Raw genomic sequence first — 22,810 nt, 5'->3', positions numbered from 1 at the left:
TCTTAATTTTTTCCAGAGCTGTATATTGCCAAAACCCACGTCATGCGTCAAGCCCTACTCATAATCAAGCATTTAGTCAACTTAATTATACATCCGTGTTTATACAAAGATTAGAAGTAATTACTGATTAGTGCATAGACAACTTACTGCTTAGTAAAGAGCAAAAACACTTCAGCGTTGTTCAGTTTGCAGAATGAAGTCTAAGGAGATTTTGTCTATTTCATCGGTAAGGTTCTTTTGAACGTGCAGAACTGCCAAGTGATTCAGTTGTTCTTGGCTCATACATAGTGGTTCGCAACATAATATTGAATATGGAAATGACAAAAGAAAGTCGACCCTGACACAATTTGACTCTTTCTGGTTTCATCATTTTGGCCCTGAATATTAACGTTTTTCTGACCAGCGGGAAGGGCTTTTGTGGCAGTGTTTTAACTTTCTGACAGTTTTTTGTGTTTCAATCAAAAATGTCCAAGAAGGATGAGAACAGTCACAAAACCCCAATTCCATGAAGAAATGTCAAGCAAATTAAGTGATACCTAATTAACATACCCTCCATGCAAAAATCAAAAGGGTTGACATGGTTGGATTGATTCTTTTCCATCTAAAGTGGTTCCACCTATTTCAAGGTGTCCTAATGGTGATGGGAACCTAATTCAAACGGGCCTGTGCTAATTTGGTATACTAATGGTGATGGAGCCCAGTGGATTGCTGCGATTTTAGAGAATGCTTTAGTAAAAAGGTCACAAAAATAGATCTGCTTTCCACATACACCACAACAGTAGACTGAGTTCAGATATATTTTTTGTCATTGCTGGTTTTCCTGGGATCCTGGGAGCAGTTGATTGTACGTGTTTGGTCCTGCGTTTTCCTGTTAGAAATACATTCGACTTTTACAATAGAAAAAGATTCCACTCCATGAGCATGCAGGTGTTGTGCAATACACCTGACACATTATGCTCAGCATTTAATAAACAGAACAGAAAATAAAAGGTTGGAACATAAAACAGGACACGGCACTATACGCCAAAATAAAAAGACAAACAAAACGAACTAAACAGTGCACAGACAGACGAACAAAACACGGTGAGCAGATATAACTATTTACGCTTTTACAATACACAATTACCTCCGTCTCCAATCACCGAACACCCAACAACCAGTGAGTGAAAACATGCAGCTTTTATGCAGTTGTACCGAGACTCGATTGCTAGTCAATCATTCAATTGGAATCTCGGTACAACTGCACGTGAATTAATTAAAGTGCAATTCCCCGTGCTCACATATTATTACTTTTTACTTGCACGTGATGTGATGTGCCATCCCCGTGCCTAATACAAATATACAATTTACACACACGTGAAACACAGACCCGCTTATATCCCGTGTACCAATGCCTATACACCAACATTTACACACAACACGTAACATATAACATACACAGGGGGGGGCACTTTGCCACAAGGGTGATTTAGAAAGTGTTAAACTTACTTTCTTATCACCCTGTATGTAAACTCAAACATTGGCGGTGCTCGGCCTGCTTTCCAGAAGACTGTTATCTCCTTGTAAAATCACTAAACACATTAAATATCTTAATGCAGTGGGAAGCGGTCGTAAAAGGGCTGGTTTACTAGTTTTAGGGCATGATTATTAGACTCCACCATTGTTTAGATCATAAATATAAAACTATCATCCATAACTATTAAACACGCTACAGAGCTACATTTATAAATACTGAAAGAAACTTCATAAATTCAATGACAAACAGTTTCTACCTGAAATCTTTCTTAATGTCTTCAAAGAAAAAAACAAAAACCAATAATGGACACCATTGTAAGTCATGGTATACTGGTAAAACTGCCAAATTACCATGGTACACTTTTATAAGGGTTTCATTATGCCTCAGTCTTTTGAAAAGAAACCTTGAGATGGATTCCATAGGTTTTTTAATTTTTTAATGAGATTCGATGGTCCAGAGATGCCATGAGCAAGCTGTAAGTTTTATTTTGAAAGCTAACATCACCCATTGTGTATTCATTAGGTGTGTTTGCTCTGTTGTGCTCCTCACTGCTGTGTATTGTGCTGGCACCCTGGTGGAACACAGAACTGAGCATTTACAGCTTAATATCAGTAATGAACAATAACACTTCATTGCTCATGTACAGTAAAAGGTATTATTATTATTATGATGTCAGTATTTCAACATTCCAGTTCCATTGTTAATATGCTGCCTGCCTGTGTGTCTGTGTTTCAGGGTGGGATGTATGTTTTCCAGCTCTTTGATTACTATGCTGCCAGTGGGATGTGTCTCCTGTTTGTGGCTATTTTTGAAACCGTTTGCATAGCTTGGGTTTATGGTGAGTATTATAGTAGCCTCTGTTTGGGAATTTAACAGACAGTACAATGGGCCACTGTTAAAGGTACAGGCCTGGAAATGAGTGTGTAATTGAGAGCTTCATATACACATCTCTAAATATTACTTGATTGTTCTGATAAGAGTTTACCAAAGTAAACGCATAGATAAGCACTGTACATACCAGATAGGTGTTTAAAAGAAAATATGGTAAATGCATAGAATAACCTTGGGGAAAAGCATGCACAAATGATAATGTCTTTCATTATAATCAATGCAAAAAATCAATACATTTTGGTCTGGCTTGGTATTCAATGATCAAATAGAAATTTTAGTATAGTATTTTATAACGCTTCTAAAAGGTCTGCTGTCAAGGCTTGAGAACCTGTATTCACAACTATGCCCCTCTATTCTTGTATTCAACATTCATTGGCTCTTTGCTTGTTTTTTATATATAGTGTACAATGCTTTGGATTAATAAATGTAATTACTGCTTCCTGTAACCTGTAGGGCATGTGGTTTGATTCCAGCTAGACCAGGATCCAGGAAATAGCAGCACATTTATATTGCAGGATTGTCATGGAAATACCTGCAAATTCTGAATTGAAGTGTGAAAAACAAGCAAAAAACAACAAAATGTAAGAAAACAGAGCAGTAATTAAGTGCTTCTAAAAGGTGCGGAAATTGATTTTAAAATCTTGATTGACACTCCTTAAATGTGTTGTTGCTAACAAATCATTTCATGAAATATTTCCTGTCATGCACTTCTAGTCACTGTATAGGTATCAAATGTGTTGTTTTGAAAGAAACACATATGTATTTTCATTTTAAAACATCTAATACTACACTAGGTCAAAGAAAGTTCTCAGTTTCCTTCCCTTGCCTTTCAAGGAAGCCTGTTACGACTTCACTTCCTAGGTCATTTCCCCTCATCAGCGTCTTCCTGGCTGCAAAACATGTCAATCATTTGGGGAAAGCAGGTGGTTGGTTACTGACAGGAATGAAGGCCCTGAAAGGGTGGATACAATTTCACTCGACCGGCAAACACAGATTTCTTTAAATTAATGAATTAATTAGTCATTTAGCATAGCAATTTACACAGACTAAGGGGTGAACTATGCATCACAACTGCTGCTGCAGAGTCACTTACAATAGGACCTCCAAAGAACAGAGCACAAGGAAGTGACTTGCTCAGGGTCACACACAGTGAGTCAGTGGCAGATATCATGTTTTAAAATGAAAATACATGTTTGCTAAAACATTTAAAAAGTTAGGTTATTATCATAACCCTGGATCCCTAAAATAGAAATGTAACCATTACCTAATAGGTTAATGGTTAAATGTCATACTTAAAAGGGAACTATACATTTTGAGAGCTATCTAATGAATGGGGAATATGAATAAAATGATTGTTACCTACAGTCACTTTAAGTAAAGTACACACTACAGTTGACATGCTCTGGCTTCTGTTTAGAATACGCTACTATAGTGGGTCTAGAAATATTTATGTCACTTACATAAGCATGTTGTAAATTGGTCTGTTTACTGTTCTTATGCCCAGAAATGAGACATGACGAGCATTATGTAGAGGACAATGAACCAACTTTCCTCAAGGTTATCTGAGGGTATCTTTCTTGGCAAATTGTTTAATTGTCCTTGGCCCATCAGATTAAAATGCTGTGAATACAGTTAGCTACAGTAGGATAAACACACTACCATGGGTGAACTTACAAAATGTAGTTTCTTATTTTTTAAGATAATTGGTCAACTAATAGTAAAATTACATTTCACTTATTTTAACCACTTAACTTGGTATCATTGTATAAAAATTGACACAAGTGATGTTTTTGAACATTGTGGCACTCCTTATCCGACCACAAAATGAATAGGAATCTGGGACGTTGTTTTACTCTTCCATGTGCAAAACTGTGATTTGAAAAATATTTTTAAAAAATTGTACAGGATTAAATATATATATATATATATATATATATATATATATATATATATAGAAACTACCTCTTACAGAATTTAGAAAGAACACTAAGTAATTTTAGCGTACAAAATGATTCCATAAATCCATTAGCTAAATAGGTCTCAAGTGCAGTTTTTTAGTTTAGTTTTTTTACATCATAGCAAACTTGTATTTAATTTTAAAATAGACATCTGATACTGTGCTAGGTTAAAAAAAAAGTTTGCTTACCTTGTTCCAGGAAGTCTGTTACAGTTTTACTACTTTAGACATTTCACCCCAGCAGTGTCTTTTGGATCACATTTACTGGCTGAAATGATGTCAATATGGGAAGCAGCTGTTTAATGATTGACATGAAAGAAGCTGGTGCAGGGGTCGGGACAATTTCACTGTCCTAGCGAAATGACTGGAAGTGCAAAACATCTAAAAGCATGGCTGCAAACAGAGCTTTCTTTCACCTGGAGTAGTACCAGATTCCATGTTTAAAATGAAAAGACAAGTCAGCTGCAATTACTTTAAGAAAGATTGAGTGAACTCCCCTTGCGTAAAAAGTTGTTCATTTCAATTTTTTGATCTGAGAAAATGACACTTTCTTCCATTATGTGTAATGCATAAGTCAGACAAAAAACAAACAGAAAGAAGTGAAGCAAAATCTAAAAAAAATGCCTGGAATGCCCTCAACCATCGTGTTTCCTGACCTTAGCTGATTCAATCATCTCTTCGCTCATTCTTTTAACCCTTTGCGGTTCTATGTCGGACCTGGTCCGACATTGCAATTATTCCTATCCGGTCCAATGTCGGACCCTGTCCGACATCATCAAAAAGTTGAAAAAAACGGGTTTCTAGACGTTTTCTCTCCGGAAAAAGCTGAGAAAACCATTCAATGGCCGAGTGGGAGCGACAGGAGCCGAGACGAGACGAAAAAAAAAAAAGGCCGTATCTCATGAATAGTCATACTTGCCCCTGGCATCAGATAACGGCGGCCATAAGGAAACAAGCTGGCTGCTATTGCATCAGTGCTCAGAGAATATGACAGACATTTGCAGAGCTTTTTTGAGATGTTATAGTAATTAAATAATGACTTGGATTGCATTATTGAGGCGTTTGGTAATAAAACGAGTGATCAGGAGATGATTGATCGGCATGTACGACTATTACTATTATTATTATTATTATTTATTATTATTATTATTATTATTTATTTCTTAGCATATGTGAAAGCTATAGTGAACGAAAGGGTGGGGCGGGGCTGGAGATGCCTAGTGAGTGCTTTGTTGATATGCAGGGCCTTTTAAACCCATTTGACTGTAGAAAAAAAAAACTTTTAAACAGCGCGTCTAAAATTAACAGCGCGTGTGAAAATAAATTGGACCTGACGCGCCTGACACGCACTTAATAAATGGACTGCAAAGGGTTAAGGTTTTTGTGGTATCTGTAGTAATTGGTTCACAGAATCTGTTAATCTTAGCTACTTTCAGAAATGTGTATTTCTAAAACTGTTAATGGAAGAAATATGAACGACCAAGTGGAAGTTTTGTATGAGAGGGATTCCAGAACAGTATCCACGGTCCCTGATTTAAAATTAGCAAGGAGACAAGAAGGACCTGTTTGGAATGGCTACTGGAATGACCAACTTCAGCTCACTGTTAAAGTGGTTGTAGCTAACAAAACAATGATGTGTACTTGCATTCATTATATCGGTCTCAAATGTAAGTTTTTGAATGAAACACATCTGTATAAAACATGTATTGTTATATATACCAGAGATCATTTTTTTTAAATGTTTGCCACAACATGCGTTTCTTTCAAAACTACACATTTGAGACCATGTAGCTAACTGGAAGTGCAAAACAGCTTTCATTATATGGGCCTTTACGGTCCAGGTTTTTCAAAAGAAGCAACAAAGAATTGGTGACAATGATTTCACCACATTTTTGTCTCTTAGGAATTGGGGCAGGCTAGCTAGGTAACTCTGTATACTGTAGGCTCCATAGTTTGCTACTCCCAGCTTGACAAAGATTAAGGCTTAATCGGCTACTAGGAATTTGAGAATTTGATGAGCTGAATGGCTGCTCGTTGGTAAATGTTCTTATGTTTTAAAAAAACAACACTAGACTAATGAGTTAAAGTTTAATGTTTCAGATTGTGTTACCTAAAGTAACATTTGGTAGTCTGTGCTAATTGGTGTCTGTAAAACCAGCTATTCATATGAATATAAGAAAGTTTACAAATGAGAGGAGGCCATTCAGCCCATTTTGCTCGTTTGGCTGTTAGTAGCTTATTGATCCCAGAATCTCATCAGGCAGCTTCTTGAAGGATCCCAGGGTGTCAGCTTCAACAACATTACAGGGGATTTGGTTCCAGACCCTCACAATTCTCTGTGTAAAAACGTGCCTCCTGTCTGCATATGACATGCCTTTTAAACCCGGAATAATTCTAGTCGCTCATGTATTTATTTACAGACATAGCATTTACTTAAAAGTCAATTATAAAATGTTTGAGCCTAAATGTTACAAATGAGTGTCAGGAAACATAATGTATGTTTAACATGCTAGATAAAGGTTTACTTATCCTGAAGTTAGGCATATAGTATCACTGTCAAGGGCTACATTGACCCAAAAGGGAAATAGTCCAATGTTTGTACTAAAATGTAACGTAATTAATGGTTCTTCCGGTAAAGTAAATGCAAACATTGGTATATTTCTAGTACGATTCATGTTTACCAGTTCAGAAACATCTAGTTCAGATTATGAAGTTCATTAACAGGTCACGTTTTTCAGTTGATGTTTTAGTAATCCTGATAGAAGTTCACAATTTGCTGTCCATAATTCCCTGTGTCTCTCTTGTAGGTGCGGATCGCTTCTATGACAACATTGAAGACATGATTGGTTACAGACCTGGACCTCTCGTCAAGTACTGCTGGATGTTCTTCACTCCTGCAGTCTGTGCGGTACGTTTTTAGTGCATTGTTTTTTAGATGCATATCATATTCTCAGGCCACTATTAGAAGTTCACATTTTTTTCTATCAAATGGCTCAATATGGCAAATGTACCGTTTTGAAAAAAATGACATTATAGTAAACTATAACATTTTTATATGGTACTACACTTGGTCAAAGAAATCTCTGTTTACAAGCCATGCATTCCGTGTTGCACTCGCTTGGTTATTTCACCTGGAGGGTGAAACTGTCTCCAACCCTTCAATGGCTTCTTTCTGTAATTAACCAACCAGGTGCTAACTCTATAAACAGACATGCTTTCAGCCAGTAACATGACTGACCCAGAAGACACTGCTGAGTTGAAATGACTCAGGAATTGCAAGTGCAAATAGATAACCTGAAAAATAAGGCATAACATGAAAATACGTGTGCTATAACGTTTTTCTTTCAGATACACATTTGAGACCTTAATGGAAATTATTTTGTTAGCTACAATTACTTAAACCCATTTTAATTATGAAAAACAAAACAGTGAAACACATGTTAAACTGTATATAGTTCTAATTTTCAATATGGTATTCATCTTCCTGATGTAGTCCCCTCCTGTACAATTCTCTCTTCACAGGGAACCTTTGCCTTCTCCCTCATCAAGTACACTCCGCTTAAGTACAACAAGAGTTACGTGTACCCCTGGTGGGGTTACGCGCTGGGCTGGCTCCTTGCCCTCTCCTCCATGGTGTGCATCCCCCTCTGGATCATATACAAGATCGCTACCAGCAAGGGCACCCTGAGAGAGGTGTGGATTGTCTTAAAACCATTACAAAAGTCACTCAAAGCTAGTCACCCGCAGTCGTGGTCTGTAATAAGAATATTACTCAGTCATATTGCCTTCCTTTTCATTTATCTTACAAGAAAGCAGTTTTGTTTACAGTCCCCCATAAGTAAATACAATATTGTAAAAGGGGACCTTTTATCCAAATGTTGTTTCATAAGATACAAGAGTTGATGGGGTGATAAGTGTTTGTTGGTTTTTTTCACTATAGTCTAGTAGTTTCAATCACAAAACATTGTTTAATCCATTGAAACTCACTTGTTATACTTAAAATAAAATTTAAAAAAAAGGTTATTTCATATTTCCATAAATATTACAGTCCAGTACCACAGTTATATTCTTGCATTATTGCATCTTTAATATACATTCTTATTTTGGCTTCTGCAAACAGTTTTGGTTTTTTAAGGCACAAACCAGGGACATAATGCTTTTACATACAACACCCATCTGATGCACCTGTTCTCAAATATGAATTGTTGGCACGTACATAACCATGTTAATACGCTAATTACCTGCTCTTACATGGTGTGTTGCTTCATGGAAAAGGCCTGTACCATGGTGTTACCAAGTAAGTACAGCTGGTAAAAAATAACTTGTTATTATTACACGGTTACCATGTAAGCGTATGAAGCATTGGTAATTACTAAGTTACTAGAATGTTATTACATGGCGATTCGTGCCATGTAATATTAAGTGTTTGCTTCCAAATGTATGAATCAGACACACATATTCAGTTCCTATGGCGACAGGTTATTTCAGGTTGAACTGTGTATGAACAATATAAGTACTGTCTATATCAGTGGTTCTCAAAGTAATTTGGGCACGGGCATAAATTGATCTTACTTGGCTGTTTGCGGGCACACTGACCATATGTCCTAGGTTCCTCTCTTAAACACTGCCTTCCCGCGACATATACAGTGTGTGTATGTGTGTGTGTGTATATATAATTATATATATATATATATATATATATATATATATATATATATATATATATATATATATATATATATATAAAAAACATACACACACTGTATATGTTGCGAGAAGGGTTTCAGTGGGAGTTATTCTTGGCTCACTCTCAGATAAGGCCAAGTCTCAGACGTGCTGCGCTTATTCTTTAAAGAATTTTTATAAAATACGTAATGCAAGTATTTTTAAATAGCATGTGTACACAGATAACCATGATAAACTCAAATAAAAGAGGATAGATAGCGTCTCACTTTGTTTCAATTTGGCAAATTTGACAACACTACTCTGTTTTAAAGATTGCTCATCTCTAATACAATTATTCAGAGAAAGTGGATTCGTAACTAAATCTGCTGCGGTGTTTTCCTTGTCTGGTGAAATTCAAAAATATATAGAGAGAGAATTAAATTCTAAATACTGAAATGTATTATTTTTCTCCATAACAGTCGGCAAAATTCAGTGCTTACCCAGCATATTAACACCCTGCTCACAAATGATTGGACAGCTGTCAGATCTTTCACTTTCCCATTGGCTACTCACTCATCTTCAGTTTTCATGTGGAATGCCGTGAACGGCCTCTGCTGCTTATGATTGGACAGCTGCGTAAAACTCTCCTATTGGTTAAACTTACTATTAGTACCTGCAACTGAAACAGACACAGTTTATGTCCCACCCAGCTAATTATGATTGGGCTACCGCAGAGAAAATGCAGATATTCAATTGGTTAATCATATTGCAGAGAACAGCTGCCGCGGGCACAATGGCCTGGCACCACTTTGAGGACCACTGGTCTATATGAATAAAGGAACTACACACAACTGAACATCTTTGGAAAGAGACTGATTGATGGTTACCAAGGCTCCTTACATAAAAATGTAACTAGTAGCAGTTACATAGAATAGTTACTTCTCAGGCACAGTTTATATATTACAGAGGCTTTTTATTTTTTGGTCAGACTGCAGCTTGAAATATTCTTTGAAGATCCAGCACTCAGAATCCACACGTACGCTCCTCTGATGTCATTTTCCAGCAAGATGATATGAAAAGAGCATTCATGTAACATGATTTCACATTGATTAGCCGTAGTCCTTTTTTCAAATTTAACAAAAAGGAACTACATTATTTTTTCACATAACATGTAATCCATGTCGTTACTTGTCTGAAAAGTTACTGAAAAATTTAATTGTATTAGAGTAATGCATTACATGTAATTCATGACTCCCCAGCATTGACTACTGTTACCCAGTAAATACAGTATCATGACAGCACCACTGTAAGATCACATTGTGTTAACAGCAGATATTGTGCATTTATCACAGCGCATCGGCCGTCTGATAAGACCTTCTGAGGATCTACCCAAGACCAAGAAAGAGCAGGAGAAGCTCTTGGCCATCTTCGCTTCTGATAATAGCTTACACCAGCAGGACGGGGATCCCAACAGGGAGGGCTTTGTCCTGGTGACCGACAAGGAGACCAACTGTTAGAACCTCTGGAGCCGCTAAGAACAGGAACAGGAACTGATCTGTTCCACTTTATATCTCAGATGTGACGGCCAAAAAGCAAAGAAGAATCATATTGCATCTGTGATACGGGATGTGTAGCATATAACTTCTCAGAAGCACGTTTGATGTCGTTGGGTGCCCATTATTTGGATCTTTTAACTGTGTTCATCAAATGAATTTTACAATTTTTTATTTTCAAAATAGTTTTAAAGAAAGACTTTTGTATTCTTTCACATTTACTTGGACTGTCCTATAATTAATATAAAAAGGCCTGTGCTATCCCAAATACTGCATATGTATGGTACAATCTAGTTCCGTTAGTAAAGCCTAAAAAAATCAGGGGGCCTTACATTATTTTATATATTAATAACTTATATTTTAGTACTGTTTATACTTGTATATTACAACTGCTGTATTGTAAAGCAGTGGTGCTCAGACGTTTGATACGCCGTCCCCCTTACTTAGCATACATTTTGTTGCGGTCCCCTCAGCTGACACACATATTAAAACGTTACAACTTAACTTTATATTTGAACAAGTGGTTGTTTTCCTGATTTCATGTAAATCGCATATTTTTTTTCCTAGATTTACCACAAAAAGTTCTGATTTAGCTAAACACATAGGGGCAGTTTCCATTTGTGTTCCAATTTTTCTCGAGACATTGTTCTCAAGCCAAATTAAAAAATGACCATATACCTTTTAGGTTTCCATTGGCTCAGTTTATTTTACTCGAAGACCCTCTTTTCACCTGACATCATGCAAATGAAGGGGAAAGGAGGAGGTCGATACGCAAATTAGCCATGCATAGAGTACTCTTGCTGTTTTTGCAGACAGCTCAGGGAAATGTGGTTTCCATGCAGAGAACAGGGTACACGAGAATCTCACATGGAAATCCATGGTTGTCAGGTGACATCTTGTTTGAGTGAAACTTTAAAGCACAGTGTTAAGCTCATGTAATAAAGCTGTGATTTGTAAATGCCTTGTGCCTGGTTGTTTAATAATGTGTTTCACTACTCTTGCCCAAATTGTTTTTCAAATGTCCATTGGTGGGGTGGCATATCGTTAGTAGGGAATAATATTTCAACTAATTTCTCACACGACTTATTAATTGAAGAAAATAATTAACCCAGAGGCAAATGATGAAACAGTTGAACCCAGTTATTGCAGATCGCTATGGCTGAAAACCGGCAAAGACGTAGGATTATAGAAATCTGTGCCAGACACCTTCCACATATGCTCCCAAGGCTGTCTGGATTGGTTTTCACGTGAAATGCAGGTTTCCATGTGAAAATGGGCGTGGATGTCTTGTGTTTCCCGTCATGCTCATGAGTAAATGAGATTTGCCCTATCCCTCTCTGTGGCCATTATTTTCGGCCACAAACCTGATCCTCTCGAGCTGTTCTCTGAAACGTGCACACGCATCGCCGCTTTACATGTAAATGACCACACAACAGAGAATTGTGAGGGTCTGGAACCAACTTCCCCAGTAGTGTTGTTGATGCTGACACCCTGGGATCCTTCAAGAAGCTGCTTGATGAGATTTTGGGATCAATAAGCTACTAACAACCAAACGAGCAAGATGGGCGAGATGGCCTCCTCTCGTTTGTAAACTTTCTTATGTTCTTATCAAAGGCAGGCATATTCCAAAAGTGTTGGTTGGTGATCATTTTCAAATTGAAAGGGAACACGAGTTTTAGCAAATAAGTATTTTCATTTTAAGACATGGTACTACTCTAGGCTAAAGAAATGTCTGTTTACAAGTCATGCTTTTAGACTGTCTTGCACGTCTAGGTCTTTTTACCTGAAGGGTGAAACTGTCCTCCACCCCTTTGCCCCTTGTTTCCTGCCAACAACCAATCAGCTGCATCCCCTATTGACATGCTTTCAGCAAGTAACATGCTTTGACCCAGAAGATACTGCTGGGGTGAAATGACCAAGGAAGTGAAGCAGTAACAGACTTCAAGACAGATACATCCATAGAAACACTTACCCCCATGTAGAGAGCTAGCAAGCTTTGCTTTGCCTTGAGTCCTGCTTGATCCAGGGTTTCTGCAACACAGCCAATCAACAAGCATTGTCCAATCTGCTCATTAGGAGCGCTGCCATTGGATAGCTGTCCAATTGGCTCATGAGGAGCGCTGCCATTGGATAGCTGTCCAATCTGCTCATAATGAGCGCTGCCATTGGATAGCTGTCCAATCTGCTCATGAGGAGCGCTACCATTGGATAGCTGTCCAATCTGCTCATGAGGAGTGCTGCCATTGGACAGCTGTCTAATCTGCTCATGAGAAGTGCTGCCATTGGATAGCTGTAGCACATGCTCAGTAACAGCAGGTCCTTTCCCAGAATTGGCGTTTAATGAATGGCTGGAAGAAATCTGCTAATATCAGCTGTAGGCCACCATGAGCTACATTCACAGTACAGAAACCAGGACCATAGTACAAAGTGAAAACTTAGGACAGATGGTAGGAGGCACTTCCAAACACAGAGAGTGGTGTGGGTATGGAAGGGGATACTAATTACCTAGGAATGTTGTTGATAAATCACTGGGATCCTTTAAGACCCAGATTCACAAAGTTTTTAGATTAATCAGCTACTGAACCATACGAGCATAGATGGGCTGAATGACCTCCTCTCGTCGTACATTTTCTTATGTTCTTATGATATATCAGCTTTTTGTTGAAAATGCAGGTTCTAAGATTTACCTAAAACATCTTTGTGACCATTTATAAAAATGTACAAATATATTAGCTTGTCGGTAGTAACTTCCTGGTAATTGATCAACTTTGTACACAGGAGAAGTGATAGTTCCTTTCAGGAAGTACAATTATGAAAATAGGGCAGGGTTTGGGAGTAGGGGAAAGAAGACATTGTAAAAAAAAAATTACATTTCATTGCAAGTCATCTTAGTACGTGACCAAGGGGAAACATGTAAATACTTCAAATATTTTATTATGTACATATTAAAAGTGGCCTACAGTATCAAGAAAGTATCAGAGCCCTAGTACAACGTTACAGTCTGACAGTCTCAACCGAATTGGATTCTATTTCTTTCAATCCAAGATAATATTTCAATCTAATAGGCAATCCTGATAAAAAATAAAATAAATAAATACAAAACTAACTAAACCTTGTGACCCAACAAATAGCTGACTATTGCTGTCTTGTGTTTACTGAAACTAAACCACAGTTTAATTTATAGAATATGTTATTGTAGCTACAATCACTAATGTCTCTCTTCCTGCTTTTCTGCTTCAATTTGTGGAAATTCCTTCCTAAGATCCTGAAGACATCTGGCTGAGCTCCACTTCACTACACTACAGACAAAGATACATTTTAGAGACAACTGTATCTGCCTTAAATGAAAGAGAGCGAGAGAGATTCAAAAATAGCAGCTGTATATCTAAGGAGAATCACTAGAAATACAAATGAATTATAAAATACTTAAAATACATGCAGTGCCTATAGAAAGTCTACACCACCTTGAACTTCTTTCACATTTTGTTGTGTCAGTGCCTCAGAGTTTCATGCATTTAAATTAGGAGTTTTTTCCACTTATCTACACACCATACTCCACACTGTTAAGGGGAAAAAAGTTACAGTGCCTTGCGAAAGTATTCGGCCCCCTTGAACTTTGCGACCTTTTGCCACATTTCAGGCTTCAAACATAAAGATATGAAACTGTAATTTTTTGTGAAGAATCAACAACAAGTGGGACACAATCATGAAGTGGAACGAAATTTATTGGATATTTCAAACTTTTTTAACAAATAAAAAACTGAAAAATTGGGCGTGCAAAATTATTCAGCCCCCTTAAGTTAATACTTTGTAGCGCCACCTTTTGCTGCGATTACAGCTGTAAGTCGCTTGGGGTATGTCTCTATCAGTTTTGCACATCGAGAGACTGAAATTTTTGCCCATTCCTCCTTGCAAAACAGCTCGAGCTCAGTGAGGTTGGATGGAGAGCATTTGTGAACAGCAGTTTTCAGTTCTTTCCACAGATTCTCGATTGGATTCAGGTCTGGACTTTGACTTGGCCATTCTAACACCTGGATATGTTTATTTGTGAACCATTCCATTGTAGATTTTGCTTTATGTTTTGGATCATTGTCTTGTTGGAAGACAAATCTCCGTCCCAGTCTCAGGTCTTTTGCAGACTCCATCAGGTTTTCTTCCAGAATGGTCCTGTATTTGGCTCCATCCATCTTCCCATCAATTTTAACCATCTTCCCTGTCCCTGCTGAAGAAAAGCAGGCCCAAACCATGATGCTGCCACCACCATGTTTGACAGTGGGGATGGTGTGTTCAGGGTGATGAGCTGTGTTGCTTTTACGCCAAACATAACGTTTTGCATTGTTGCCAAAAAGTTCGATTTTGGTTTCATCTGACCAGAGCACCTTCTTCCACATGTTTGGTGTGTCTCCCAGGTGGCTTGTGGCAAACTGTAAACGACACTTTTTATGGATATCTTTAAGAAATGGCTTTCTTCTTGCCACTCTTCCATAAAGGCCAGATTTGTGCAGTATACGACTGATTGTTGTCCTATGGACAGAGTCTCCCACCTCAGCTGTAGATCTCTGCAGTTCATCCAGAGTGATCATGGGCCTCTTGGCTGCATCTCTGATCAGTCTTCTCCTTGTATGAGCTGAAAGTTTAGAGGGACGGCCAGGTCTTGGTAGATTTGCAGTGGTCTGATACTCCTTCCATTTCAATATTATCGCTTGCACAGTGCTCCTTGGGATGTTTAAAGCTTGGGAAATCTTTTTGTATCCAAATCCGGCTTTAAACTTCTCCACAACAGTATCTCGGACCTGCCTGGTGTGTTCCCTGTTCTTCATGATGCTCTCTGCGCTTTAAACGGACCTCTGAGACTATCACAGTGCAGGTGCATTTATACAGAGACTTGATTACACACAGGTGGATTCTATTTATCATCATTAGTCATTTAGGTCAACATTGGATCATTCAGAGATCCTCACTGAACTTCTGGAGAGAGTTTGCTGCACTGAAAGTAAAGGGGCTGAATAATTTTGCACGCCCAATTTTTCAGTTTTTTATTTGTTAAAAAAGTTTGGAATATCCAATAAATTTCGTTCCACTTCATGATTGTGTCCCACTTGTTGTTGATTCTTCACAAAAAATTACAGTTTCATATCTTTATGTTTGAAGCTTGAAATGTGGCAAAAGGTCGCAAAGTTCAAGGGGGCCGAATACTTTCGCAAAGCACTGTATTTATTAAATACAAAACTGAAACTAATTGGATAAGTCACCACCCTCCTGAGTTAATACTTGGTGGAGGGCTCCCGAGTGGCGCATCCAGTAAAGGCGCTCCGCGCGGAGTGCAGGATGTGCCCTATAGCCTGGAGATCGCAGGTTCAAATCCAGGCTATGTCACAGCTGACCGTGACCGGGAGTTCCTAGGGGGCGGCGCACAATTGGCTGAGCGCTGCCCGGGTAGGGAGGGCTTAGGTCCGCAGGGGAATCCACGGCTCACCGCGCATCAGCGACCCCTGTGGCCGATAGGGCGCCTGTGGCTCTGCAGCGGAGCCGCCAGATCTGTGTTGTCCTCCGGCACTATAGGTCTGGTGGCATTGCTGTGGACCTGCAGTGCGAAAAATGACGGCTTGGCAGGAGCACGTTTCGGAGGACGCGTATTCCAGCTTCCGTTTCCCGAGTCGGCGGGGGGGTTGCGAGCGGTGAGCCGGGGATACAGATAATAATTGGGCATGCTAAATTGGGTTGAAAACCGGGGTAAAATAATTGGCGACGACTAAATTAAAAAAAAAAAAAAAAATACTTGGTGGAAGCACCTTCGGCAGCAATTACAGCTGTGAGTCTGTTGGGATAAGTCTCTACCAACTTTGCACACCTAGATTTGGCAATATTTGACCATTCTTCTTTACAAAACTGTTCAAGCTCTGTCAAGTTCCTTCCGGAGCGTTGATGGACAGCAATCTTCAAGTCATGCCACAAATTTTCGATTGGATTTAGGTCGGGGCTCTGACTGGGCCACTCAAGGACATTTATTATTATTATTATTATTTATTTCTTAGCAGACATTTACCTTTTTTGTTCCTTAGCCACTCCAGTGTAGCTTTGGCTGTGTGCTTTGGGTCGTTGTTATGCTAAAAGGTGAACTTCCATCCCAGTTTCAGCTTTCTTGCAGGGGGCAGCAGGTTTTCCTCAAGGACTTCTCTGTACTTTGCTCCATTAATTTTCCCTTCTATCCTGACAAGTGCCCCAGTCCCTGCCGATGAGAAACATCCCCATAATATGATGCTGCCACCACCATGCTTCACAGTAGGGATGGTGTTCTTTGGGTGATGCGCTGTGTTGGGTTTGCGCCAAACATAACGCTTTGCATTTAGGCCAAAAAGTTCCATTTTAGTTTCGTCAGACCACAAAACTTTTTGCCACATGGCTACAGAATCTCCTGAGTGTTTTTTTGCATACTTCAAAACGGGATTCAAGGTGGGCTTTCTTGAGTAATGGCTTCCTTCTTGCCACCCTACCATACAGGCCAGATTTGTCTCCTTCTTGCTCGGTCATCCAGTTTGGAGGGACGGCCTGATCTAGGCAGGGTCTTGGTGGTGCCATACACCTTCCACTTCTTTTTTTTTTTTTTTAAATTTAGTCGTCGCCAATTATTTTACCCCGGTTTTCACCCCAATTTAGCATGCCCAATTAATATCTGTATCCCCGACTCACCGCTCGCAACCCCCCCGCCGACTCAGGAAACGGAGGATGGAATACGCGTCCTCCGAAACGTGCTCCTGCCAAGCCGTCATTTTTCGCACTGCAGATCCACAGCAATGCCACCAGACCTATAGTGCCGGAGGACAACACAGATCTGGCGGCTCCGCTGCAGAGCCACAGGCGCCCTATCGGCCACAGGGGTCGCTGATGCGCGGTGAGCCGTGGATTCCCCTGCCAACCTAAGCCCTCCCTACCCGGGCAGCGCTCAGCCAATTGTGCGCCGCCCCCTAGGAACTCCCGGTCACGATCAGCTGTGACATAGCCTGGATTCGAACCTGCGATCTCCAGGCTATAGGGCACATCCTGCACTCCGCGCAGAGCGCCTTTACTGGATGCGCCACTCGGGAGCCCCCACCTTCCACTTCTTAATAATCGTCTTGACAGTGCTCCAAGGGATATTCAAGGCCTTTGATATTTTTTTATACCCATCCCCTGATCTGTGTCTTTCACCAACTTTATCCCGGAGTTCTTTTGAAAGCACCTTGGTGCTCATGGTTGAGTCTTTGCTTTGAAATGCACTACCCAGCAGAGGAACAGGAACAGGAACTGCTAAATTTATCATGAAATCATGTGAATCACTAAAATTTAACACAGGTGGAGGCCACTTAACTTGGTGTGTGATTTTGAATGCGATTGGTTACACCTGAGCTAATTTAGGATTGCTATTACAAGGGGGGTGGACACTTATCAACCAAGCTATTTCAGTTTTTATGTTTAATTAATTTTCTACAGATTTCTAGAATATTTTTTTCACTTGGAAGTTGTGGGGTAGGATGTGTAGATAAATGAAAAAAAAAACCCAATTTTAATGCATTTTAATTCCAGGCTATAAGGCAACAAAAGGTGAACATTTTGAAAGGGGGTGTAGACTTTCTAGAGGCACTGTATGTATATATATATGTGTGTGTGTGTGGTATTCACGTGCTCCAACCCGACTGGGACCCCCAGACTGGGAGGCAGAACAGGCGCAGTGGTGGTCTGAAGGGGCTCCCCTTTGTGTCATGTGCAGAGAGTTAGGGCATGACTGGGAGGACTGCCCCTACGAAGACCCATGCTACTGGGAGGCCTATTCAAAGGGGACGGTGTCAGGTGTACCTGAATGGTTTTGGCTGCTAGGACAGCAGACACCATCATGTCCATCGCCCAAGAGAGGGGAGCCCGAGCGTCCAACGCCCAAGAGGGGGGAGTCGGTGCATCCACAGCACAAGAGTGGGGAGGCTGAGCTTTCACAGCCTAAGAAGGGAAAGCACCAGTCTCCAGTGACCGAGGGAGAGCTGCATCTGTCTCCCGAGGGACCGCTCCTGCACCACCTAGGTTGCAGAGCCTGCGCCGCCTGCGGCTGCCTCCTTGCCATCGCCTGGGGCTGCCTGCTCGCCATCGCCTGGGGATGCCACCTCGCCATCGCCTGGGGATGCCGAAGCCGCACCACTGGGGTATGCCCCAGCCACTCCGTCCGGGGACGCTGCCACGCCTGCCGCTCCGCTCAGGGATTGCTGCCTGCGCTGTATCGCCTGGGGTTGCTGCCTGCGCCATATCGCCTGGGGTTGCTGCCTGCGCCGCATCGCCTGGGGTTGCTGCCTGCGCTGCTTCGCCTGGGGTTGCTGCCTGCGCCGCATCGCCTGGGGTTGCTGCCTGCGCCGTATCGCCTGGGGTTGCTGCCTGCGCCGCATCGCCTGGGGTTGCTGCCTGCGCTGCTTCGCCTGGGGTTGCTGCCTGTCCTTCTTCATCTGGGGTTGTTGCCAGCTCTGCTTTGCCTGGGGTCACCTGCTCGCCGTCGCCTACTCGCCGTCACCTGGGTTCGCCAGCTCTGCCTCGCCCTGGGATGCCTGCACGTCATTGCCCAGGGTATTATTTGCACAAGCAGCAGTTTCGCTGCTGGATTACCTGTTGCCAGAGCCCAAGAAAAGGGAGCTTCTGACTACAAAGAAGGCAGGATGGAGGTGAGGAGACCACCTCCAGCACAGCCCCGACCACCACCCCTGTGCCACAGCCCAGCGCCTGGGGGTTGGATCCCTCGACCTGAGCTCCCAGACACCCAAGCTGCATGTCTGGACGTATAGTCGCTGTGCTTGACTCCCAGGTTCTGTGCCATGTTAGGATGTGCCAAGTGGCCAAAGATGGTATTGCAGGGAAGCACACAGACAACAGAGGTTTTGTTTGCAAACTTTCGTTTTTTCGTTTATTTTTTTAAAATTCTATCAACTGAACAAAATCATAATGAAACACATTTTCAAAAAAAAATAAATAACTTTTTACGAAATAAAATTTAAAAAAAAACTTAAGTGCAGGATGATTAAACTGTTTTTGGCAGTAAAACAGCAAAGATCACTAGGTTTTATATTAAAATTCCACCTAGATTTATTTTAATAAATGTGCAATTTTATTTTTTTTATAAATCTTTACTTTAATCCTGGCATGGTCTACCCTTCAGTTACACACCGGTAACGTTCAATTTGGCTTGCGCGTTGCAAGCAGGCTTCACGTTAAAATCGAGGTACGATCTGCCCCTCACAAACATGGCGCCTCATTGTACTGCTCAGCTCGCACAAACATGGCGCTGCCAGTGCACCACACTGATGCTAACAAACGCCATTAACAAACAAACTGGTAAGTATTTGCTTTTAATCTCTATTTTAATTAAGTTTTACTTGTATAGACAATTTAGGTTACTGACTAACAAACTACGCATTTCTCTGTGAATGTGCACCTTCACATTGAAACACGCACTGAGCATTCAGCATCGCCTTTAACTTTTTGTTTGTTTGTCTTTCTTTTTTCCTATCCTGGCGTACACCCACGGCCTCCTCCAACCCCACAGGTAAGTAAAGTAATTTTTTTGGTTATTTATGTACTTTGTGCAATTGCTGATTTAAAACAATTCATATGCATTTAAATAAATACAGTATACAGTATTATTGTTTTCGTTGTGTTCTTAATAAGAAACAGTCCCGCTTTATTTCATGATTCCTTTAAAAAACATTAGCTGGTTAAAAGTTTTATTTTTTTTTATAACAGATGGGACGTGGACCATCACACACCACCAGGCACAGTTGGTCGTCTGGGCTCCTGCTCCGCTCCCCCCTGGTTGCCCAGACGTCGCTGCACAGTCGCCTGGGCTCACACCTCTGCCTGGGGCTACAGCCGACTGATTGCCTGCCTGCGCTCCTGACGCCCCAACCACTGAACCTGGCCCCCCTGTCGCTGGGTCTCTGTCCCGTCTTGAAGGCACCGGACTGTGGACCAACCCTCCCTCAAGGACGGGAGAAGGACAGTACTGGACTTAAGGGAGGGTGGTTGTGTTTTAGGGGAGGGGGGAGGTGGTTGTTGGGGTCATGTGTGCTGTGCACAAGGGGGGGGATATGTGGCAGGGCAGGGCCGTGCCTGTAAATAGTGTTTTGGTGGTGGTTGGCAGGGATGGGGTTAATTCCTGTCCCTGCCAAACACATGTGAGAATGCGGCTGCTCCTTAATTTTATAACTGGTGATAATAGGGAGCAGCCACATCACCTAAAAAGGAGAGCTCAGGGCCCCATTAGGTAGAGGAGTTTTGTGTGATTTAACCTGTGTTCCTGTGTGTATTACGGTGTGTATTACTGTGTGTTATTGTACTTTGTGTTTGTTTAAACCTTTTGGCCCGTTTTTTGTTTTGTATTTTGGTATTTTTTGTTTGTTTACTAAAACTGTGCTGCAGTGCTTAAACTGCAGTATGTATATACTATATATAATCTCACACACACAATATCATATCAAAGTACAGTCAGAGTTACAGAGAAAATTGATAGTAACTAAATATATTGGAGAAACAAACGCACAATTAAAATGCAATTTGAAGCTACTTTCTCTTTAAACATATATTTTATACCAAGAAGCAAAAAGATCAGCTATACTCACATGTGTTGGTTCTGGAGCAGATCCTCTTATCGCCCGCTGCTAAGCTACTGATCCCTGGAAGTTGTGGTTGAGTAATTACGTTGGATCGGGGTGGGGGGTGCATTCGTGGCAATGGTGGTTTTACAACAGGTGTAACATGAAAGGAAGGGAGAGATAAGGGAGGGACCAGGGAGCTAGAGGGCTGAATCCAGTCACTTCCTGTGAATTTGGAAAACAGACTGTACTGTAACACGCTTTACCAATAATAAAATATGTTGTAAAGCAGCTGTAAAGAAAATACACAGCACAATATGTACCGTCATGGACTATCCATTTATGTAACAAGTACAATGCATTGGAAATAAATCTTTAAACATAGAAAAACAGCTGAATTCTGGGAATTACTTTCCATTAATAAAGATTTGAACAAATGCAGATGATTTTTCAATGCAATCCAGTAAAACCAAATTTGAATACAAAACATGTATTCAGTGCTAGAACTCTCAATAACATGTTATTGTATATTCATGTGTTCATGGATACCTCTGTATACATGCTCATTATAAGTTAACATCCCCATTGGAACCGATTTAGATTTAATGACTTATAATATTTTTGTAAGTGTTCGGTGGCTACCTTGTGGGCCTGACAAAGCAAAGCGTTATTAATTACTGCTAATAGGTTTCGATAGGGATGTGTCTTATAATGAACATTTATATACTGTGGTTATTCCAAATTAGCCTGTAGTGTTAAATATGAAAAGGTTGTTTAAACCTAAATTGGCCTGCTGTGTCAATTCCTAATCAACAAGGGTCAGGGAATACTTGTTACAGCACTCAGTTATCATCACTGTAACTCACTGTCTCTCTGACGAGGTAACCTGTGCCCTTTCACTTGCTCTGGAAAGAAAAATCAATCAGTTAAGGGGTGTTTCAGTTTCATTAGAAAAATAAACTTAATATAGTTAATAGAGTATTGTATTTTTAACAGAGCATACATTATAAATTAGGATCATACAAGTATCCTACAGTGTGTTTCTCTTATGTGAACAACAATCAAAATCCTGTCAGCCAAGCATGAAACATTCTATTATTAAAAGAGCAATGACATTAAATTAAGCCATCATGTATATAATAGACTACTGAAGTGTGATTATACAGCTTAATGTGTAACTAATTCTGTAGTTAGTATTACTACTGTCAAGCCAAAACAGTATGTTAGATCAGGTTTAGATTGTAGGTAGAACAGTATACAATCTTACCTTTGGATGCATGATTGAGTCCCATCATTTGACTACGTATATACGCTTCCATCAGATTCTCCAAGTACTTTGTCTGCAGGGTAGAGAAATATTACATTTTATATATATGGATGAAGGCTATATTTGCATCCTGAGCCTCAAGTCCAATTTTTCTAGAGGAATATATACTTGAACTTTGACCCATTCGACTCCTCGAGACCATCACTTTCAATTCAAAACACAAAATGTCTTGTTTTCAATCACTCAACAACACCCACAGTACAGAAATGTTCATTAATGATCAACAAAATGAGAATACGTTTTAAAAAAATGATGGAAAGCTGGTACATTCGTATCTCAGAGAAACTGGAGAGGAACAGG

General features: G+C 40.3%; 2 protein-coding genes across 2 annotated transcripts in view; one reads left to right on the top strand and one right to left on the bottom strand.

The window, feature by feature from the left end:
- LOC117414560 (sodium- and chloride-dependent GABA transporter 2-like) overlaps nucleotides 1-11,537 on the top strand; it is a 55,912-nt gene extending 44,375 nt beyond the window's left edge. Inside the window, exons 12-15 of the mRNA XM_034024327.3 lie at nucleotides 2,252-2,354; nucleotides 7,172-7,272; nucleotides 7,887-8,057; nucleotides 10,382-11,537. Of these exons, the coding sequence (XP_033880218.2) occupies nucleotides 2,252-2,354; nucleotides 7,172-7,272; nucleotides 7,887-8,057; nucleotides 10,382-10,546 (540 nt within the window). The 3' untranslated portion in view covers nucleotides 10,547-11,537. The remainder of the gene's footprint in view (nucleotides 1-2,251; nucleotides 2,355-7,171; nucleotides 7,273-7,886; nucleotides 8,058-10,381) is intronic.
- Nucleotides 11,538-19,462: 7,925 nt separating this feature from the next.
- The window catches only part of LOC117415581 (cytosolic carboxypeptidase 3-like), a 51,010-nt gene continuing 47,662 nt past the window's right edge, over nucleotides 19,463-22,810 (bottom strand). Inside the window, exons 17-20 of the mRNA XM_059026910.1 lie at nucleotides 22,451-22,523; nucleotides 22,050-22,088; nucleotides 21,211-21,408; nucleotides 19,463-20,570 (exon numbers count right to left, since the gene is read on the bottom strand). Of these exons, the coding sequence (XP_058882893.1) occupies nucleotides 20,317-20,570; nucleotides 21,211-21,408; nucleotides 22,050-22,088; nucleotides 22,451-22,523 (564 nt within the window). The 3' untranslated portion in view covers nucleotides 19,463-20,316. The remainder of the gene's footprint in view (nucleotides 20,571-21,210; nucleotides 21,409-22,049; nucleotides 22,089-22,450; nucleotides 22,524-22,810) is intronic.

Source organism: Acipenser ruthenus, chromosome 7, assembly GCF_902713425.1.
Source record: "Acipenser ruthenus chromosome 7, fAciRut3.2 maternal haplotype, whole genome shotgun sequence".
In the NCBI taxonomy this organism is placed as follows: domain Eukaryota; kingdom Metazoa; phylum Chordata; class Actinopteri; order Acipenseriformes; family Acipenseridae; genus Acipenser; species Acipenser ruthenus.
Note: the sequence above shows the minus strand (reverse complement) of the source record. Positions and strands in the feature narration are given on the sequence as shown.